Below are 20,998 nucleotides of genomic sequence, written 5' to 3'. Positions count from 1 at the left end.
GGACACAGTTGTGTGTTGTTTTCAGTGTTTTAATTCAATTTCAATCCCAAAAACTTTTTTAAAGGAAATACATCAGCCAGTGATACCAGTTACTTTTTATTAAATTTATTCAAAGTAAAAATGAACCATTTTTCATTAATAAAAAAATTGCTTTCATGACAAACTAAAAAATTATAAATAAATAAAATTATAAGTTTTATGGATTAGCTAATTGTCATATTAGTCTACATAACCATACATTTGAATTGTTCTGTTTAAATGTTAACTCAATGTAAGCCCTGTTGAAAAATCTAGATATTTTCATTTTAATAATAATTTAAATTCCTATAAGTGTAAATGTGTGTAAATCGTTACAAATGTAAGTTTGTTAATAAATATTATTTGTAATAATTGTTGATGTGAAGTAATAATAAATGTGTAATGTTTCTCTCTAAACCAGAAGTTGTAGAATTATTTTCTTTAAAAAGATTTTCATCCTTTAATATATTTTATTTGGTCAATTTCAAATAGTTTAGGAACCTTTTTGTGTTTTTTTGCCCAGGAAATCTATGTAAGTATTTTCTTGATTTCTTTTTTAAGAGCTATCCCATCCAGTCCCTCCCTTATTCACTTACTTACGATCCAGCTCACCAACCAAAACAAGAGTAGCCGTTCTCAAACGTTTCGGTTTGTTTGCTTACCATCTCCAGCCCAGTAATTGCTTAGTCCCCACCTTCAACCCCTATAAGTGATACCCAATCTGGTAGGCAAATTATTACCGTAACAAATTTATATACTTACACTTATTAAATCATTTTCACTAGTGACTGATGACGTTGTACTCCTCTTCTTCCTTGGGGGTCGTACTGGCATCGAGTTTCCCGATTTATCTTTGTTCAAGCTTGATGCTATCGACATGCAAGTTGTTACGCCGTTTCTGTTTCTAGGTTTTCTTTCTTTTGCTTTCATGTGCGCTACCAGAGACTTGTACAGTGTGGCTGCTATCACTATGGCATCTTCTGAAGTTTGACAGACAAACCTTAAATATAAAATAGTTATAATTAGTATATAAGTATATAATAAGAATCTTGTATTAAACCATCGAAATATAAATTGTATCTGATTGCATGTGTATCAGATATTATGAAGGTTATTATCAGTTAATGAAAACTTATACGAAGTAAGAACAAATTTTATAACATCTCTATATTTTGTAGACCTTCTGCTGTCTCTTGCAACTACTTTGATCTTCTTCAAAGTAGCTGCAAGAGACAGTACACATTCTGGCCTGACACCTTGTTATGGATGAAATTAATTTGAGAGTGTGTCAAGCACAAGAATAAGTAAACTTGTTAATGACAATGGAGAGATAATCGTGGACAAAGAGAGTATCAATGATACCTGGAAAAATTACATAAGAAATTTATTTTTTGATGAGAGAGAGAACCAGCCCCCAATACCTACGGAAACAGGACCACCTATACTAGTGGCAGAAATAAGAGCAGCCATAATATCACTAAAAGAAGGTAGAGCTCCAGGACCAGACGGAGTACAATCTGAATTTCTTAAACTTCTTTATAATGAATCTTTAAGAGTACTATGTAAAATCTTCAATAATATCTATGACACAGGCAATATCCCAAAAGATTGGCTACTTTCAGAATTTATTACCTTACGAAAGAAACAGGGAGCAAAAAAGTGCGGAGAATATAGGCTAATAAGTCTAATGAGCCATACATTAAAACTTTTTCTTAAAATTATACATCGTAGAATATACAAGCTATGCGAAGAGAGAATACAAGACACACAGTTTGGATTCATGAAGGGCGTAGGTACAAGAGATGCACTGTTTAGTCTACAAGTATTATTTCAAAGATGCAGAGATATGACTTGCGATATTTACACCTGCTTTGTGGACTACCAAAAAGCATTTGATACAGTTCAACACCAAAAAATGATGGATATTCTAACAAAAGCCCAAATGGATGATAAAGATCGACGTATAATACAAAATTTATACTGGAACCAATCAGCCACAATAAGAACGAATTTTGGAGGTGAACCAACGGAAATGATCCAGATTCTACGAGGCGTTAGACAAGGTTGTATACTTTCACCTATATTATTTAATCTATATTCAGAGGAAATATTTAGTGAAGCCTTGGAAAAATGCGAACATGGAATACTTCTAAATGGAGAACGCCTAAACAACATCCGTTATGCAGACGACACCGTTATTTTTGCAGACAGTTTGAAAAGTTTACAGCAACTGATAAACAAAGTAAATGAAGTAAGTGAAAGATTTGGACTTCAAGTAAATATAACAAAAACTAAATTTATGATCATCAGCAAAAATAAAGTTAGAGACGCTCAACTACTTATCAATAATACACCAGTGGACCGAGTAAAACAGTATAACTATCTTGGAATAACAGTAAATGAACAATGGGATCACTCACAGGAAATAAAATGTAGAATAGAGAAGGCTAGGAGTGCATTCAATAACATGGCCAAACTCTTTAAAAGCCACAATCTTAATCTGGAGATAAAAGTAAGGCTCCTACGATGTTATATTTTCTCAATATTGTATTACGGAGTTGAATCCTGGACACTAACTGAAGCAATGGAGAAAAAACTTGAAGCCTTCGAGATGTGGCTATACAGGCGAATTTTAAGGATATCATGGACAGACAAGATAACCAACGAGACCGTATTACGAAGAGTGGGCAAAGAAAGAGAGGTGATGTATACCATTAAAAGGAGAAAGTTGGAATATCTCGGACATATAATGAGAAACAGCACTAAATACAGATTACTGAAGGTAATCCTACAGGGTAAAGTATTCGGAAAGCGAGGAATTGGGAGAAGGAGAATATCATGGTTGAAGAACCTGAGGAAATGGTTCTCCACAACAACAACGAATCTATTTAAAGCATCAGTCAATAAAATAATTATAGCCAGAATGATTGCCAATATTCGGAACGAATAGGCACTGAAAGAAGAAGAAGAAGTCAAGCACTTTATCCTTTCTAATAGTGTGTTCGTATAGTTTAGTTATAAGCGATATTAAGTGTTATAGTACGCCTACTTCTTTTACTATCTGCCATAAGGGTTGCAACTTGACCCTGCCGAATACTTTTCTGTATCTATAAAACAAATGTATAGGGGATATTTCCTAGATTTTTCTATTATTTGTCTTGTGTTCAGAAGGTGTTTTGAAGTAACTCTACCTTTAGTAAATCCAGTTTGCTCTTCTTGTATTTCTCTTGGCTAATGATACTTAGTAATTTAAACGTAAAATCAAATGCATAAAATTATAATCATCTGAACGAGTATTCTGTCAAACCAATTACGAAAAAGACTACCAATTATACGCTCTGGAAAATTACCAAAAAATTTAAAATACTCGTATTGGGAACAACAATGGAAGTTAAGCATACACTAACAAACAATATAAACTTTGCAGATAATTTTAAATACCCTTTTTAAGAGCGTAGGCGCAAAATTTCGGGCCAATGCTTTTTAAATGCATTCATTTTTTTTGGAATCCTGAGGAAACTAACAAATATTTTAAAAAAATTTAAACGCAGAATGAAAGATTACATTATTACCAAGGGCCGAAAGTCCCTTATCATCATCATCATCACTGGCTCGACAACCCTTTTTGGGTCTTGGCCTGTTCTAGGATTCTTCTCAATTCCGATCTTTTTCGTGCTTTTTTTCTCCAGTTTTTTATTTTTAAGGTTGTTATATCATTTTCTATTTGTTCTAAGTATCTCAGTTTCGGTCTTCCTCTTGTTCTTTTTCCTACTGGCATCTGTTTGAATATTTTGTTTGGTATTTCGCCTTCTTCCATTCTTTCTACATGTCCTATCCAACGCAGCCGTCTTATTTTGATGAATGTTATAATATCCGGATCCTGAATGAAATGAAAGATTACATTATTACCAAGGGCCGAAAGTCCCTTAGAATAAACAAAAAGTTTTTTGAAACGAGATATTTGAAATTAAAAATCACACTAAATTTCCTATTCTTTTTCACCCCTGTAACTTATTAAAATAAACATTAAGATGTTTTCAGGGACTTTCGGCCCTCAGTAATAATGTATTCTTTCATTCTGCGTTTAAATTTTTCAAAAATATTTATTACTTTTCTCAGGATTCGAAAAAAAAACAATGCATTTAAAAAGCATTGGCCCGAAATTTTGCGCCTATGCTCTTAATTAAAAACTTCATAAAAATTTAAAACAAAAACTAAAACAGAAACTATTTAACCGGTTACCCTTAAAACAAGAATCTAAGATAAGCTTTAGCGTAAATAAAAAAAGCTCCTCAATTCTCAAATACTATGAAATTGTTTTATCTCATATCTTGTTTTATTTTTTATTATTATGTAGATTCTGTTGTATAAGTTTTTATCTTTATTTCTTACTTCTCTTTTTTGGTCCATGGGTAGAAACTTTTAGTTGTGTGTCTTTTAGCGATACATTATACTCACGCGTACAATTATTTGAAAAATATTTTTTGTTTTTAATATAATACTTCGATTTTAGTTATTTCACCATCATCTACGTATATTCGATAATTTTGAAACGAAATATCAAGCGATAGTTTTAAATTTTCTGGAAAATTCAAGTCAAATTATGTTTCCAGAAGTCAGATCCAGTAGCAGCATATTTAAGGCAACTACGTTGTGCTCGGATATTTGCGGTTTTAAGAACCGACAACTCATTATGGAAACGTCAATTGGTACCACGAGACGACCTTCAAATTTTAAGTTAAAGTAAATTGAATGTTTATTAAATACGTAGCTTGATGGGTCGATATATTTAATACATTAGAATAACAGCCTGAATCTATTAGACGCCAAAAGGTTTTACAGACATTCCAGACATGGGGAATTTATATAAAGACATTATAGTAACATAAAAATTATATATCGACGGCTGAAAAGCAAAAATTATCAAGCGCTATTTGACAAACTTGATTAAATTACAATACAGCGATTTAAAGTTTTTAATTTTGAAGAAAAATTCATAAAAAATTATTTAGAGGATTTTTAAATGCCGTTTAGAACTCCTTTCTTTCTAATCATGCTTCTTCTTCTTCTTATCTACCGTCACAAATATACATCGCTAATCCACAAGATAGCCAAGAAAACAGAGATCAAGAATGGAAAACTGTTCAAGCCCACAAACGAGCAAGAAATGACAGCCCTGGAGGTGATAAACAACTAAAACAAACAATAATGAGCGATTACTGGCTCAAAGCACCCACACCAACATCTAATAGATTTGCTAGCTTAGATGAAGTACCTGATGAGACCAACCAAACCAGAACTGATGCAGTTAAAGAAAGTATTCAACCCCCACCCATATTCGTTTCAGATGTAGGTGATATACAACCTCTTTGACAATTGTTAGAAACAATATCCCCTCTGGGATATTCCATCAAATGTCTCTATAACAACCAAGTAAAGATCCAGCCCTCAACTTCTGAATATTACCGAAACATAACCAAAGCACTCAATGAGAAAAATACACATTATTACACCTACCAAACAAAGGAAGAAAGAACATTCCGAGTTGTGCTTCGTAATATGCATCAGACAGCAGATAAAGACGCTTTAGTCCATGGGCTAGGATTAATGGGACACGAAGTAACCAACATAGCTAATATATATAAGAATGGATCCAAAATAGCGCTTCCGCTCTTTTATATAGAATTAAAAACTAAGCCAAATAATAAAGACATATATGATGTGAGAGCACTCCAGAACATGATTGTGTCCTTCGAACCACCATATCCCAAACGTCAGGTCCCCCAATGTACCAAATGTCAACGCTACGGTCACACACAAAAATTCTGCCATATGCCTCCAAGATGCGTAAAGTGTGCAAGTAATCATCTTACTTTACACTGTCCACGAAAAGAACGCAGCAATAACGTAAAATGTGTACTTTGTATGGGAAACCATCCGGCCAACTATAAGGGCTGCAGCGTATACAAACAAATACAAAAAGAAAAATTCCCCCAACTCAGAAAGAATCAAGAGACCCACAGAACAGACACCCATGAAACCAATAGTCAAAGAGTAACCCCTGGTGTTTCTTACGCTCAAAAAACTTCAGGAAATAGTCAAGCGGATGAAATCACAAATCAACAAACTAATGTCGGCTCAAACCATTCAACGGAAATTGCCAACCTTGAAAACCTGATGACAAAACTAGTAGAGAGAATGGACACTATGCTTAACCTTCTTATGCCTATGATTTCCAAAATGCACTAATGCAACACAGACTTAAAATAGCCGTCTGGAACTCAAATGGCCTAACGAACCACATCCAAGAAATAAAAATTTTCCTCGACGAGAAGAAAATTGATGTTATGCTTGTATCAGAAGCTCATCTAACAGACAAAAACTATATCAAAATTCCCAAGTACATTGTCCACTACACAAAACATCCAAATGACAAGGCACACGGTGGCACAGCTATTATTATCAAATCTAATATAAAACACCATGAGTTAAATAAGCTCAGTGAAAAGTACCTGCAATCAACTAGCATTGTCATCGAAGACTGGCTAGGCAACCTTACCTTATCTGCGGTCTACTGTCCTCCTGGTCAACCAATCAACGAAAACAACTTTAGCACCTATTTCAGTTCTCTTGGACACAAATTCATAGCAGGAGGAGACTTTAACTGTAAACATCATCACTGGGGCTCTAGGGTAATTACAACAAGGGGTAGACAACTGCTGAAGTCAATAACAGGAAACAACCTACAACACATATCTACAGGAGAACCAACTTATTGGCCTACAGATCCAAATAAAACACCAGATCTCTTAGACTTCTGTGTGATTAAAGGTATCTCTCTTAACTATTTAGCAATAGAATCATGCTGGGACCTCTCTTCAGATCATTCTCCCATTCTAATTGACCTAGACTCCAAAATCATACTCAGAAATAAGCCTCCAGTCCTAACCAATAATCAAACAAATTGGAAAATATTTCGAAGCGCACTAGCAGAACAAATACCAACGAACTTGCCACTTAAAACAGAATTACAAATTGAAAATGCGGTACAACAACTTACTACCTCGATACAAAAGGCAGGTTGGATTTCTACTCCTGAACAAACAACATGGAAGGAAAGCATAAACTGTTCGCAAAGTGCAAAAAACCTGATCGATGAGAAAAGAAAACTTAGGAAAAAGTGGCAAAACACACACGCTCCTATTGACAAACAAAATTTAAACAGAATTACCAGAAGACTTAAAAATCTATTAAAAGAAGAGAAAAACAGGGGGATCCAAACTTACTTAGAAAATTTGGCTCCGTCCAAAGACACCAATTATTCTCTATGGAAGGCGACGAGAAAGGTAAAAGGTCCACAAGACGCCATACCTCCTCTAAAAAATGTCAAAGGTAAATGGGCAAGAACAGACACAGAAAAATCTGAAACATTCGCTGAACATCTTTCTACAGTATTTAGTCCATTTAACAGAGTAGTGCCATTAGAACAAGAAGAACCATTTAATTCTTTTCTTGAGGCTCCATATCAAATGGATCTACCAATCACCAAGTTTAATATTAAAGAAGTAAAACAGATAATAAAGAATGAAATACAACCCAATAAGGCTCCGGGATTCGACCTCATAACGGGTAAGATCCTTCAGGAACTAACCAATGACTATTACAGAATAATCACTATGATCTTCAATGCTATGCTTAGTCTGCATTACTTCCCTCTGCAATGGAAAGTGGCACAGATTATACTCATTCAAAAACCTGGTAAAGATCCAAAAGATGTCAACTCATACCGACCGATTAGTCTACTCCCAGTCATCTCTAAGGTCTTCGAAAAACTTCTACTACGAAAAATCAAACCAATATTGGACGAAAAGTGTCTCATACCTGACCATCAATTCGGTTTTCGTAACCAACATGGTACAATAGAACAAATTCACAGACTATACACAACAATAAGAAGTAGTCTCGAGAACAAGCAATATTGTACTGCAGCCTTTTTAGACGCCTCTTAAGCTTTTGATAAGGTGTGGCATACAGGACTTCTGTACAAATTAAAGAAAAATTTACCTTACCCTTACTTTAAACTGCTTCAATCATACCTTACAGAAAGGAGATATCTGGTAAAATATAGTGAAGCCTATACAAAACTCTACCCCATCCTATCTGGTGTACCTCAGGGTAGTGTGCTCGGACCGATTCTGTACCTGATATATACGGCTGACTTGCCAATAAGCAATAATCTAACGCTTGCAACATTCGCAGATGATACTGCTTTCTTGTCCTCTCATAGCAACCCAACAATAGCATCAGAGAGACTGCAACTACATCTGAACAAAACAAATGAATGGCTTAAACTCTGGAGAATTAGAGTAAACCCCTCAAAATCTACACAAATTACATTCACATGTACATGGTACATGTCCACAAGTTAACCTCAATGGACATCCTTTGCCCCAAAAGCATGACGTAAAATACTTAGGTATTCACCTTGACAAACGTCTAACTTGGACCAAACATATATGGACGAAAAGGCTTCAATTGGGAATTTTATACAAAAAACTTTACTGGATGTTGGGAAAAAACTCTCACCTATCGATTGACAACAAGCTGCTGATATACAATACAATAATAAAACCCATTTGGACATATGGCTCACAGCTCTGGGGTTCAGCTAGCAAATCTAATATTATGATAATACAAAGATTCCAATCCAAAACTCTGAGAACAATCGCTAATGCACCTTGGTATATCCAGAATGATGCAATACATAGAGATCTTCAGGTACTAACAGTCTCTGAAGAGTGCAAAAAAACTTCTGAACAATATCAAAACAGGTTGCGGGTGCATCCTAATACACTGGCACACAATCTTCTCAACAACCAACAAGCGAAGAGATTGAAGCGACATGACCCCTTGGACCTACCTCACCTATCCTGACAGAGCCTACAGCAGTGGGAGTTACGCCTTCAACAGCACCCAGCCATTGTGATCAGTGCCGCTTTTAGTGCTCGCGTATCAGTGTATGTGCGCATCCTACCGGTAAAAAGCCAATTTGTGTCGTGATGATTTGGTCACTGGACCTTACATCTCTCTGTCATGTAAAGACAAAAAATTTTACTTATTGTTTTCACTGCAAAACAGATTGTAAAAATCTTAAATGTTAATAAAAAAAAAAAAAAAAAAAAAATGCCGTTTAGAACTATATAACCTGTCATTTGAAGACTGTATTTTTTAAATAGCTTGTGAAATAATGTCGGTTACTAATATTTTCTGCTTAATCACAAACATAAGAAAGTTACCTATCGACTATATTTTTTTACAACTGGAAAAAAAAAATGCTAAAGGTGATTCATTTTTATTAAGGCAACAGGTCCTCTTCTTCTAATTCCATGACCGTTATCGATCGTTGGATATCATGTTGCATCATGACAGCAGCTCTAAATAACGATGTAGTTGATTTTCCATACCATTGCCTTTGATTTTTCAGCCATGATGTTCTTCTTCTACCAGGACCACGATTACCTTGGATCTTTCCCTGAATGATCAGATGTAAAAGATCATATTTTTCAGGGTGTCTCATAATGTGACCGAAGTATTCCAGCTTGCGTTTCTTTATTATATTGACCAGTTGTGTTGTTTGGTTCAGCCGTTTAAGGACCTCCTCATTTCTAACTCTGTCGACCCAGCTTATTTTCAGTAGTCGTCTGTACACCCACATCTCAAAGGCTGTCAAGCGTTTAAGAATAGCCTCAGTTAGAGTCCACGCTTCCACTCCATACAGCAGGACAGGAAAGATGTAGCAAGATGTTATTCGAACTCTAAGGTCAATGCTAAAATCGTGACTGCAAAGTACGTTTCTCATTTTTACAAAGGCAGCTCGGGCTTGTTCTATTCGGCTTTTAATTTCTGCGGTTGGATCCCAGTTTTCATTGATATTACTGCCGAGATATACGAGTTTCTTTACTCTGCCCAGTGTGGCATCTCCGAATTTTATACCGTCATCCTGCATATAATTTTGTTTGCTAACTATCATATATTTAGTTTTCTTAACGTTGAGTTTTAATCCATACTTATCACAAGTCTGTTTTCTTTTGTTCATTAGATTTTGAAGGTCTTCTCCGCAATTAGCAAGCACTAAGGTATCGTCGGCATATCTAATATTGTTGACGGTTACATCATTCAAAATAATACCCGGTTGTCTCCATTAAGGCTTCCTTAAATATTTCCTCCGAATATAAGTTAAAAAGTAAAGGCGGCAATATACAGCCTTGTCTCACTACTCTTTTTATATTTATTTTATCCGACAGTTCTTGTTCAACCTTTATTCTTACTACTTGATGCCAGTATAGATTTGTTATTATTCGTAGATCTTTATCGTCCAATCCAGCTGTTTCCAATATTTCTAGCATTTTGTTATGTCGGACTTATGTCAAAAGCCTTTTCAAAATCGATTGCACAAATGTACACATTTTGATTTATATCTCTGCATCTCTGTACTAGTACCTGTATACTAAACAAGGCTTCTCTTGTACCCAAGCCACTCCTAAACCCAAATTGAGTATTGCTAATTCTGTCCTCTAACAGCGTGTAAATTCTGTTGTGTATTACTCGCAGGAAGATCTTCAAAACGTGACTCATCAGACTTATTGTCCGATAATCACCGTATGTTTTTGGACGATGTTTCTTAGGTATTGTGACAAATGTCGACTTTAACCAATCAGTTGGTAATATCCCAGTGTCATAAATTCTGTTAAAGAGATTACACAGAGCTTTAATTCCATTTTCTCCCAAAAACTTCAGTATTTCAGCACTTATTTCATCGGGGCCAAGTGCTTTTCCATTTTTTGCCGTTTGTATTGAACGTGTAACCTCACTTTCTGTTATAGATGGACCTGATATAGCAATCAGTATATAGTGTTCTACTCTCTCATCTTCAAATAATTCAGAAATGTAGTTTACCCATTCTTTTAACTGTTCATTGATGTCTAATATTCTGTGTCCGTTTCTGTCTTCTAAACTTTGAGATACTTGTTTCCGTTTGTTTCCAGCGACCTCTTTTAATTTCTTGTGCAGATGAAATGTATGGTGTTTCTTTTCATATTGTTCAATTTCATTACATTCTTTACTATGAAATTGTGTTTTCGCGTGTCTTATCTTCTGCCTGATTATTGCGTGGATCCTCTTGTATTCGTTTTTATCTTTATTTCTGACTTCTCTTCTTTGATCCATAAGTCTCAGTATTTCTTCTGTCATTCACCCTTGTTTTTTTCTTGCTTTTAGCGCACTCAATTTAGTTTCAGTTTCAGTTTCAGCTTCGGTCTTTAAGATGTCTTTAATTCTCGTCCAGTTTTCTTCAGTACTTTCCTCTTTGCTTGATGTTAACTTTATTTTTTGTTTTAATATACTAGTTATTTCTTGTTTTACAGTATCATTTAACATCTTTTCTGTATCAATAGTAATTGTTTGCTTATTCGTCGCAACTCTTTTTATTCTTAGTCTTATTTTTCCTATCGGTACATCTGCGCCTGGATATGTTTTTACTGCTAATACTGAATTTCTGTATCTCTTATTTATACATATGAAGTCTATTTGGTTACGAACAACTCGTTCAGGTGTATCTGCTGGTGATTTCCAGGTGTAAAGACGACGTTTTGGAAGTTTGAAAATTGTGTTTGTTATTACTAATTGCTTTTCTACGCAAAAAGATGCCAACATATCTCCTCTTTCATTTCGTATTTCCAGACCATATTTTCCTGTGATATCTTCCTGTTCACCTTCACCAATCTTTGCAATAAAATCTCCCATGATAATATTGGGATCGTGTTTCTTTGTAGGTGCTAAAACTTTTTCTAAATCATGGCAACAGGTAAAATTAACTAAACCTGATAAATTTTTAGATACGATATTTTAGATAAGATATTTAAGATAAGATGTTTAAGATATTTTTAGATAAGATATTTCATAATTTTTAGAAATTAGATATTTCATTTGCACCCCTTTTTCATGTGACTTTTATTCCAATGATAACAAGAGACTTGACGCGTCCCGTTTTCGTATTTACGAAATCAGCTTAAAAAGCCGTTTTCGTATTATACACTGCCAATCTTTGCGAATAATATAAAAACATTGAATAATAAATCACCATGTGAATCATTTAAGACTTTTTCCAAATTAAAACTCACACAAAGCGTATTAGACTCTGTTTGTGTATGTTTTTATGTGTAAAAAACCGGTTGTAGCTTTTTTAAACATTTATCTTTTTTGGAAATATGAAATCTTATATTAAACTCCTCGATAAATATTATACGGTACACCCTCTCAATTACAAAATCTATACCATTTTCTTCTGATCACTATCTTCTGATCGTTTTTTGTATGTGCGGTATAGATTAGCAATATTTTTATGTTTATGTGATAATGATAAGTAAACTTTTGATGAAGTTAAACACTGATTGTTAGCTAGTTTGGATGTATTCGGTGGTACGTATTTTCCTCGTAATTGCTTTTTTGGGCAGCCCAAGTAGACTTCTTACTTCTGTATAGATATATTTTAAGGATATATTTAGCGTAGCTGACAAGAATTGCAAACAAACAACTTTTCTTCATTGATATGATTTTTATTGGTTGTTCCTCTTTTTCCTGTATCGACTCGTTTACGTTTCACATCTTTTGTTTGACTTACTCTAACTAACCAAACTCTTCGACGATTATCAGAGAGTCCCCAAAAATGTACAAACACTTTTTGTCTTTTTTCAGGACCGATATTTCCACAGTTGTTTTTGCATCTTTTTCCACTGCAAGGGTTTGGTTAGACAGAATTGGATACAATATCATTTTCGCTCATATTTTTGTCTTGCTGTTATTTTCTGTAAATGCTCTTATTTCAAAATTTTCTTCTTCTTTCTTAAAACCTCTTCTGCTCTTGTGTCTTCCATAATATCACTAAAGCTTATTTATACTTTTTGCTATTAGTTTTTTTAGAAGACTTTTAAGTTTTGCTTTAATTAGTCTTTCAGCACCCTGACTCGAAGCTATAAGCGAGAAATTAAAAAAGTTGCAAAAACTATTTTTTAAACAGAAAGCCTTAAAAATAAAAATGGTTCGATAATTTGGTTGCGCGTTGGAAAACTTTTTTTGCCCTATTTCAATTAAATCGAATTATTTGTGCACACAAATAAGAAGAGAAGCAACAGGAATAAATGAAAACATATACTACGCCGTCGGTACAAATACATTACTTACTTACACAATAGACAGCCCACCTAGCTCAATTATCAAGACCTCTGTTTACCTCAAGTCTTACACTGTGCAGCTTCTGATTTTTTCAGTAAAACGTCATTCGATATATTGAAAATAATAGGTAATTCAAACCCATCCAGTTTTTGTTTCGCTGTTTAAATATACGCATTGTGGCGATAGTAATCAATTTTGTTTAATTGGGGATATATTATTTCTTTAACTGGACTCCAATTTTTAAGTAAACTCGTTACGAATTTATATATATATATATATATATATATATATATATATATATATATATATATATATTTCAAGATTTCAAACTTACCCGTGACATTCCAACTGTTTTTGCACTCCAATCTTTCTCATGACCACTGCAAATAATGGCGAATGCGCCTCGGTCGTGATGTACTTCTTTTCACTTTCGTCGAGTGCCCGGAACAGTGACCTTTTATCCATATTATCGGGGTCGGTGATGAGGGGCAAAAAGGCGTACGTCGGATGGGGTCGGTCGTCGTGTATGACGAATTTCACGGCACTCCAAACGGCTATTGTCGGAAATGAGTTGTGTTGTTCTAGGTCACCTAGAAAAAATGTTTTATGATATGTGTACACAATATTATTATAGACGAAATTATTTTTATTACTGTATAAAGACAGTATGTTGTTGTTATTTTCAGCAAATTCTAATTTTGTATGTACTTGACAAAAAAGAAAGTTATGAAAAAGATATCTAATACAGTTTTATTGGGAATAAGGCACAATTTTACTTTAAAATAAGCCATTTCGACGTTTCATTTTCCACTTTGGAAAAAATACAAAACATTAATAAATTAAGCAAACTTTGTTTTTTTTACTTAGTTAAAAAATTCTTCTAGTAATTTAATTTATCTGAATCATTCTTATTAATGACAATTTAGATATATATTATAGTAGATGACTTTAAGAAAATATTGTCAATATTTTTAAGTCACGTTCCTAGAACGACCAAATTGAAGGATACTTCACTCGATTACATGAAACGAACGTTAACTTAATAGAAGATAGAGTCCCAGAGTTTGAGAGCATCATACAACAAGCACTCAGGAACAGCACTACAGAAGAGAAAGTAGAAATACACATGGAAAAGTTTAAAAATATACCCCAGGAGATAAAAGACAGAATAAGAATAATAAGAACAGAGCTACGCAGACAGCGAGAAAAACAAGGAACCAGTTAATTAAATAAAAGGCAAACCGACTTAATAGAAAGGTCAAAACAGTACAACAACGCCGTGGTTAAAACTGGGAAAACCACGTCCAAGACATGGAGTAACAAGGCCTAAATATGCAAAATATTTGTAAGCTCCAAAGAATTCTCAGAAGGCATAGAAAACCAATCCAATACGAGAAAAAAGCCGAGGTTATGAAGACTACTCTCGAGAGAGAGCGTACAATAAATTAACACACAAAAGAACACATCGAGTTCATTGAAGAAGTCGAAGAGCAAAAAAAGAAGGGGTCGAGGATCCAAACGAAATTATCCCTTTAATATCACAATAGGAGATAAAGGGACTAACTAAAAACAGTTATGAAAACTGGTAAGAGCCATAGTATTTCTAACGAACATAATCAACCCGATGCTCAGATACAGGCAATTCCGAAATTAATGGAAGAAGAGTCATAACAACATTATCCTAAAGCCAGGAAAAGACAGTACATTTCCGCAAAATTACACGAACTTCAGAGTTCGTATAGGGCAAGTCCTGTCCGGGCTCAGAACTCCAGAGGCTAGAACCACCAGGCAGTCACCATTACTGTATAAAATATACATCGCCAACGTTCCAAAAATAACAGAAACTCTACTAAGCTTTTATGCCGATGGCACTGCGATAGCGGCCAAACGCCGAAATCTAGACATAGCAGTAAACAAACAGCAAACAGCGTTAGACAACATCGAACAGTGGAGTATAAAAAGGAAAATCGCCTTAAACTCCGACAAAGCAAAAGCGGTACTTTTTAAAAAGAGATATCAACAGACAAAGAAACAACTCTGACACTGACAGTGTAAAACAACACCATCTAGTGGAAAAGCTAAATAAAATAACTAGGAGAAACTATAGATAAAGAATTGACTTTCAAAAAGCACGCCACAATTGAAAAAGCCAACATGGCAAAATCCCGTCTGTAACACTACAAAGAAGAGGATACAAGTACAACACAGCAGCCTAAGAGAGGCAGTCGACGTACCGAATTACGTCGCAGAACGATTTTTGTTCAAAAAAACTGCAGCAAGTCAGGGTGACTAAAATAAAAAAGGAAAAAGCCAGGATTCGCTGCAAAACTGCGAATTTTACATAAATAAAAATGTGCGCATTTACAAGGTATTTTATAAATGCAACTCTTTGTTCTTTCTTGTTCATTGTTAGGTTTAGTTTTAGATAAAATAGATCTCAATGTGTTTGTTGTCTTAAATGTTAATATTGAATTTATTTCTAATTGTTATAAGTTTTTCCGATAATTCTCTTATATACGATATTGGTTATTTTCTCGTAGTATTTCTTGTGAATGTTATCGAAACCCATTTTAAGTTGTTTTGTCCCATTCGTTCTTAAAAATTCAATATTTAAAACCAATAAAGGATAATCATTTTTCAATAAAACAGATATTAACAAATGTTTCTCCTCTAAGAACGAATTTTTGTTAGAACACGTAATTTAGGCTCTATCGCATAAGGAGTTCATAATTTCCTTATTCATCTTGATGGTGTGATTTGATTTGTAATAATTAAGATTGAAAGAATTAATAATTTAATACAAGCTAAATTCATGGTACTACAAATAGGTCTAAGTTGTGTATTCGCTTTTTGAACTTTCGGTAGTTCATAATTATTTGGTGTCTTGGATTTGGTATTTGGAGATACACAGTGCAAAGTAAATCAAAATACTGAGAATGATAGACAAAAACGCATACCTAATATTTAACGACCGGAATTATCGGAACAGAATATTAAGATTGTTCTGAAGCTATTTTCTTGTGGCATTTTAAATTAATTACTATTTAACTGGGAATAAGCCACAATTAAAGGTTAAAATACGTTTATTGACGTTTCAATTTCCACTTCGGAAATCGTTCTCAAAATACAAACATTAGTAAATTAAACAAATTTTGTTTTTGTTACTTAGTGAAAAATTCTTCTAATATGATCTTTTCTGACGGATATTCTCAAGTTAAAGTTGATTTTATGTAATCGAATGAACTATCTTATAAGTAAAGTCGTCCCAGGAACGCAACTCAACAATATTGGCAATATCATTTTAAAGTCGTCTACTTTAAAATGTATAATGTATGTCTGAATTGTCAATATAAATGAGTCAGATAAAATTAAATTATTAGAAGAATTTTTCACTAAGTAACAAAAACAAAATTTGTTTAATTTACTAATGTTTGTATTTTGAGAACGATTTCCGAAGTGGAAATTGAAACGTCAATAAACGTATTTTAACCTTTAATTGTGGCTTATTCCCAGTTAAATAGTAATTAATTAGAATATTAAGAGAGTTAAAAGACTGTGAGTAAATGAGATATCCACCCAATAGTCTAACTCTATCACACTCCACCAACTACTACTTTCTTCTATTAATATTTCATGTTATCCTTTACTAACAAACTTCTAATTCAACAGCCATGCCAACGACACAACTACATTAAGCGAAATCTAATTTTTGTTCAATCAAAGGACCTATAGTCGCGAGGCCTGAGCATCGAGGTCAAATGTGGCAAGCGTGGGCGCGATATCCAGTCCTTTTCCGTGCTCAGTCGGCGAGGAGCATAAAATTTATTTTGCCAATTCAGCGACTGAGTTACCGAACACACACATTTCGGATAAAGAAAAATCAACTTAGGTTGGTGGCTCTCTGTCTGGAACATACACCTTTGGGGACTTAAGCCCCAAAGTTACGTAATAAGTTAAATTCAGTAAATCATAGGGAGTAAAGCTGTTCTAGGTACCCCTAAATTTAGGTGGCCCAACCACACAAAGAACAACAGAGGATGTCCTATTTTTCAGAGCATCCAAAGTAACTTTCAGTAAATAAGCCTCTCAATTCGTTATGTACTGCGATTGGGAGGGGTGGTGGCATAGCTTGGGGATAAGATAGGTACCACTTCTTTGTGAAGTGTGACCAATGTGATCTTCGGATATGTGGATTCCACTACTCCAACGGAACACACGAAGAAGATTCTATCTCATTCAGGTCTTAGACTTTAGATATGTTTGGATCTTTAGAATCTGCACATAAATGAATGACTATAGACGGTGAAAATCTAAGTCACCTAAAATTTGCCACCTGCGTTAATAGCAAAAGACACAAAATAATTGCAGAGAATGTTATTAGATCTCAATACAAAAACTTAGGACAAAGAATCGAACTATCAACGCTTAACCTAAAGGCTGATTTAGCACAGCATTTAAATCAAACTTACCAAATACGTTAAAGGCAAAAACTCTATCAGTATGCAATCGCCAGTTATGACGTATGAGACTGAAACATGGACTTTTAACATCAACATGGTCCAGAATTTTCAAGTAACTATGGAACGGAAAATTTTAAATCCAATAAAGAAATAATAAAACGATCAAAGTATCAGATGTAATCCAAAATATTGCCATGTTTAAATGGAACTGGGCAGGAGAGATAGTACGAATGGAAGACAATCTTTGGACGAAGCACATTGTGAAAAGGTAAACAAGAGGAAATAAGAGAAGTAGAGGCAGACCCAGACCAGATGGACTAATGACATCAAGTGAATGGTTGGTCGTAAAAACCAACGACCAGAAATGAATGGACACACCTAAAGGAGGCTTACATCCGACGACGAATATAATAGCTGTTAACTGTATTGATAAAATAAACAAGAAAAAGAGTATATTACTTCATTATTATAAAAAACTGCTACTATATCTAGTTTACTTTATTTTATAAAATATCATCTTTTTTTAAATGAATGCCCTCTATATTGTTAATCACCCACTGCAACGTTAAAAAAAACACTAAGACTGAACACATGTTTTAAATATACAGTAATATACTAATACAAATTGTGACATAATTTTACCTTTGTCTCCTTGATATTGCACCTTTAACCCATTACTTGAAATCTCCAACCTCCCTGTTAACGTCTTCTTCGACTTCATAACCTTCTTGTACGTAAAATATAAATTCCTTAATGGAGTTTGCAATCCCGTTAAGCTCGTAACCTTCTCGTTCAAAGGAACTGATCCCAAGTAGTCCACCGAGAAAGTGTGAACGCCAATGTCGTCAATTTGAATGCCATTGTCTATAGCTACATCATGAAACATTTTCTCTATTTTGGCTTGAACGCTATTCTTGGTGCTACTCGAGTCGGATTCAAACATCGAGTCAATTTTCTGTTTGTAGATTGAATAGACGCTTCCGGTTTCGTCATTGTTTTGCCCGTTGGCATCCACCAAACGGAAACCTACGTGAAAAGTGAGAAGTCTTATTAAAAACTACAACACAATCAAAATATTTATAATTAAAAAGATCTGTTAGTCGAAAGTTAAATATATACGAGTATGTCATGAACTTATTATAACTACTTTATTGGGGTACTCAAATTATAAAATATAATATTCGATATGCCAATATTTTCTAATATACGTATTAATAATTAATCAGAAAAGTTACTAGAAAAAGGTGATACTATAAACATCCTAAATGGGAGCTTTTTTGCTAGGAACGCAAATTAGTCGCTCCTTAATTTGGTACAATTTAATATTGCATTAATCTAATTGGGATTTAATGTATAGGCATAACACAAACACTATACAAACTATTTGGTACAACATTCAAACTCATCAATGTCTTTAAATTCCTAAAAATGATATATTTTTTCCATGGAAGCCGGCTTTGATTGAGATTAATTACCCTTAATTATTATCTAAAATCTTATAATATACAATCTTAAGTGTATTTTTAAATATTAATGACCTAGTGAACCAAGAGGGAATTGGAATTAACCTGCACAAGTAGTCCTAAACCTAAACATAGTCGTCGATCGACTCAAGATAGCATTGCAAAAGACACGGTTACTTTAATAAATAGTTATATATAAGAACTACGAAAAAGGCAATTAATCAATTATTGTATTTCTTAGTAGTTGGGTCAGTATTATTATTGTTGGGTTTAGTCCGTTTATCATTACATATACTTAACGAGTTAATAAAGTACTTTATGACACAACTGACTTAGCTATATTATCAAATTAGTTACAAAAAATAACTACCTAAGGACCACCATTGGCAGTGCATACAGTAACAAATGGCGATCCTATAAACTAAAGGAAAAAAAATAAACATAAAAGCAGGAAATCGAAATGGCAAAAAGGGGTACCTACACAGCTTGCGAGTCCTAATTTTTATATGTGGTAACAAGCAGTTATTTTGCGAATATAAAGCCAATTTACCGAAATTTTTTTATTTAATTTTTTTAATTGTAGATATGAAATTATTAACATTTTTTATAATGGAATTATTTTTACTGCTTAATTATATATTTTATAATGATTACTGGTCCACACTAGCTGAAATGAGAACACCCCACCACTTAATTCAACTAGAAGTCTATATGAAAATAATAAGTGCACAGTAAAAATAAACAACACCCATTCCGATCATTTTAGAACAGAGGCAGGTGTCAAGCAGGGATGCATAATCTCGCCAACTCTGTTTAATATCTACAGCGAACACATTACGCGAAAGGTACCAGACGGATGGAAGGGGGGAATATCAGTATTAGGTCAAAAAATCAGTAACTTGAGATATACTGATGGCACTTTAATAATCGCGGCAAATCAAGAAGAAATGGAAGAGATAATGAAATGTCTTAAGGATAAAAGCAAATTATATGGACTAAAGCTAAATAGAAGTAAGACAAAGATCATGACAGTAGATAGAGCCCGGAATAATCTTCAACACATTAAAGAAATTTGGGGGCTTTGAAGTAGTAAATAATTTCATATACCTGGGGTCCGTAATAACAAATGACGGAGGGTGTAACAGAGAGATACGTAGAAAGTTGACTATTGCTAGAACAGCTATGATGCAACTGGTAATAATTTGGAAAAATTTTAGCAAAACAATACACACAAAACTAAGGCTGTTAAAAGTATTCATTTTTCTCATAGCCACATATGCATCCGAAACGTGGACCTTAAAGAATGCGGATAAAAGAAAAAATGTATTTTTATACTTAATTTATACATGCATTTTGTTAATAATTAAAAAAAGACGAGAAATCTCTTCAGAAAACGTATAGGGGAACGACGGGTAATAGCATCTATAGCAATAGTAATAGCAACATCACAGAATACATGCGTACGTCATCTGTATCATTCCGTTATAAACTTCATTTCGTGCTTCCTACTAGTCTGCACGTGGTGGCATAGATACACAGTTGCCCCGTATTTGTGGAATTTTTTACAGCGATTTATTTGTTTTTGGTGCTTGCACTACAATTTTAGCAATTCAGAAAATATGCTATGTACCTAAACACTTGATGGTTTCATTTAAATTGTTAGAGTTAGTTAACTTACTATTATTTAACTTATAAAATTGTCCTATTACGGAGAAGTTAAATGCATTTATATTATGATTGTTTAGTTTCTTCATATTCATTTCCAAATCGGGTAATCACGAACAGATGTTCGCGATTACCCGCCAAGTGTTCTGGTTTACTCTTTTA

General features: G+C 34.0%; 1 protein-coding gene across 2 annotated transcripts in view; it reads right to left on the bottom strand.

The window, feature by feature from the left end:
- The window catches only part of LOC140445864 (uncharacterized), a 262,320-nt gene that overhangs the window by 84,126 nt on the left and 157,196 nt on the right, over window positions 1-20,998 (bottom strand). For both annotated transcript variants that reach the window (XM_072538260.1, XM_072538261.1), the window contains exons 3-5: window positions 18,351-18,734; window positions 13,583-13,838; window positions 781-1,018 (exon numbers count right to left, since the gene is read on the bottom strand). In XM_072538260.1, coding sequence (XP_072394361.1) covers window positions 781-1,018; window positions 13,583-13,838; window positions 18,351-18,734 — 878 coding nt within the window. The remainder of the gene's footprint in view (window positions 1-780; window positions 1,019-13,582; window positions 13,839-18,350; window positions 18,735-20,998) is intronic.

The sequence above is a fragment of the Diabrotica undecimpunctata genome, chromosome 7, assembly GCF_040954645.1.
Source record: "Diabrotica undecimpunctata isolate CICGRU chromosome 7, icDiaUnde3, whole genome shotgun sequence".
Classification (NCBI taxonomy): domain Eukaryota; kingdom Metazoa; phylum Arthropoda; class Insecta; order Coleoptera; family Chrysomelidae; genus Diabrotica; species Diabrotica undecimpunctata.
Note: the sequence above shows the minus strand (reverse complement) of the source record. Positions and strands in the feature narration are given on the sequence as shown.